This window comes from Morus notabilis, unplaced genomic scaffold, assembly GCF_000414095.1.
Source record: "Morus notabilis unplaced genomic scaffold, ASM41409v2 Scaffold7345, whole genome shotgun sequence".
Taxonomy (NCBI): Eukaryota; Viridiplantae; Streptophyta; class Magnoliopsida; order Rosales; family Moraceae; genus Morus; species Morus notabilis.
Genome location: NW_010356703.1, coordinates 1 through 2,482, shown reverse-complemented (window position 1 = coordinate 2,482; position 2,482 = coordinate 1). Strand labels below are relative to the sequence as shown.

The 2,482-nt window shown below is 35.8% G+C and overlaps 1 protein-coding gene across 1 annotated transcript; it reads right to left on the bottom strand.

Moving 5' to 3' along the window:
- Positions 1 to 48: 48 nt before the first annotated feature.
- On the bottom strand, positions 49 to 2,424 carry LOC21383963 (phospholipid--sterol O-acyltransferase; the record flags this gene model as incomplete). Its single annotated transcript, XM_010088469.2, has 9 exons — positions 49 to 135; positions 281 to 365; positions 532 to 636; positions 724 to 892; positions 988 to 1,059; positions 1,147 to 1,198; positions 1,302 to 1,396; positions 1,641 to 1,740; positions 2,250 to 2,424. Coding segments are annotated over 9 exons (935 nt in total), but the record flags the coding sequence as incomplete, so codon positions are not given.
- Between the last annotated feature and the right edge of the window lie 58 nt (positions 2,425 to 2,482).

Below are 2,482 nucleotides of genomic sequence, written 5' to 3'. Positions count from 1 at the left end.
AAGAAAGAAACTTTTTTAAGTAGAAAGGAGAAAGAAACTTGTTACCTTCTAATCTACAAGTAATTCAAGAGCATTTTAGCTGAAGAATTCTTCAACCTACAACTCTGTCCTAAATGTACATCTCCAAAAACGTATCTGCAGCACCATGGATGAAATAAAAAGAAAAGGCTCATGAGCAAAAAAAATAAAAAATAAAAAGAAAAGGTAAAAAGAGCATATTCAACTTTTTCTTTTTTCTTTTCTTTCTTTGTAAGTTGCTTTATTGAAAAGGAGTTTTAACCTGTATTCACAGTATTCGGGCCAAGCACACCGAGCTTTTCCATAATCCCAGTAGCAATTGTCATCCCTCAGAGGACCACGCTTGGCTGTTGGATATTAATAATCAGTGAACAGTGCTTGAAATTCCCAACAAAAGAATGAAAGAAGGGAAAAAAAGGGAATGTGTTGGATATTAATAATCAGTGAACAGTGCTTGAAATTCCCAACAAAAGAAAGAAAGAAGGGAAAAAAAGGGCATGAAGAGAGGTTTACCTTTTGTAACAAATTTTGAGGTTGCCTTTGGATGGATATCGTGCCACAGCTGAAGCCATAACTCCCGCATTAGGACGGGGGATCTAACGATGTTCCTATGATTTGCTACAAGAAAATAAAGTGAGTTAACGTACATACTTATATAGAATTAATCAGTAAATTTGTAGTTTAGATCATCAACCAAAATATTACTTTTATCAAGCTCCCACACAGCTGTCCTCTTTCCAGGAATACTTGCAGCATCTTCATAGAAGGTAATGTACTTGACTCTAGGTGTCCGGGTCATGTTGGGAAAGATGTCTTCATCATGGTTATGTTCTACATTCAGTTCCACTTGTACATCAGACCCATCATGCTCTGACTGAAATTTGCATAAAAAATAATAAATTCAAACATTTTGGATACGCGTGACATGTTGTATCAAAAAGATCTTTCTGGCATTTTGGATTTGCCTACCTGAGGTGCCCTTGTTATGTTCACTTTTGGTCCAAGCCAACTCTTGCACCAAGAAAGAGAATGGTATGGTACCTGTAAATGAATGTGTTCATCAACTGTTGAATCTGTCTATCTTTTTTAGTTGAAATCTTATGGTATTTGAGAAAGTGTTTCGCTTACCGTTTCATCCCCACTAACAACTCCTGGATTTCCTTCAATAAGATTCCCAGACCTACACAAAAAGTTGCAAGTAAAACTCGTCTACTCATATTTTTCCTATTCTTGAATGAAGATATATTTTACCCCATGATTTAGTTGGATTGGAAGATGGTTACCTTGAGGTCAGCGTTCCTTCAATCTCATAAATCACATCTGTAACGATCCAATTATCCGGATAAGGCTTGCCACTTGGTGCAAAATAGTAGCCGACCTGTTTGGCCGTAGCAAAGACGACAAAAGTGTATTACCACATCGCAAGTACACAATAAACAAGACCAACAAAGGCATATCATAAGAGAATTGATTATCTGAGGATGTATGTAACTTAACCAAATATGTCTACCAGCGTGAGTGGATGCTAATTACAAATGGCTAACCACAGAGATGAACCTTTCTGAGAACATTGGTCTGGTCACGCCATATAGATATATTATTTTCAGGAAATACAGTTATACCTCAGTCTTCAAATCAGTGCCATAGATGCAAAAGACGTTTCTTATAGGTGGTCTCTCCCAAGGTGTAAGTGGGTTTAAAACTGGATCTTCATGATATGACCTGAAATATGGAGCGTTAATTAAAAAATGTTCATCTACGCTTCTAAGTTTCACAATAATTTGGGAGAAAAAGGCACATGATCGTAGGAAGCATGCATAACAATCAAGCTGTTTCTTAAGAGCATTGATCCAAACAAGTATGGTCACTACTATCAGATAAATCTACGAGTGGTCACTCGATACAATTTAAAAGAGAAACAAGACTTGTGAACTTTCATGCTATCACTGGGCAAGAACAGATTAAAAGTAATCACTTTCTGCTTGAAAGTAAAAGTAATCAGTTTGCGGCATATACTAAGGTATGATAAAATAAACTTAAATTGGTAACCATAAATTGTTAAGAGAAAGAGAAGAACATATTCAACTTTGAACTAGCAATTTGTAATTGCTTCAAGTTTAAGTTTAAACCTTCAAGCACAAAGAAAATAGTAGAAGTTTTATATTTATGCCGTATAACTCAGAAAAACAAGAATCCTAAATCAGAAAGATAAGTGTGCAAAAATTACGTACTTCTGTAATTGATACAACACCCTCTTACTGTCTGGATCATAATCCTCTATTGCTTTAAAAAAGGTTCCATCTGATATTTCTCGAGCAGAGAATGATAACTGAGTTGGAAGTCCGCATTCCATGTTGGAAACATTACTCTGAGCGATTTCAGTAATTGATGGATAGGCATCAAATCCTGCGAATGTAAGACGGCAACACATATAAGCATGATAATGACAGCAATATTGACAAAA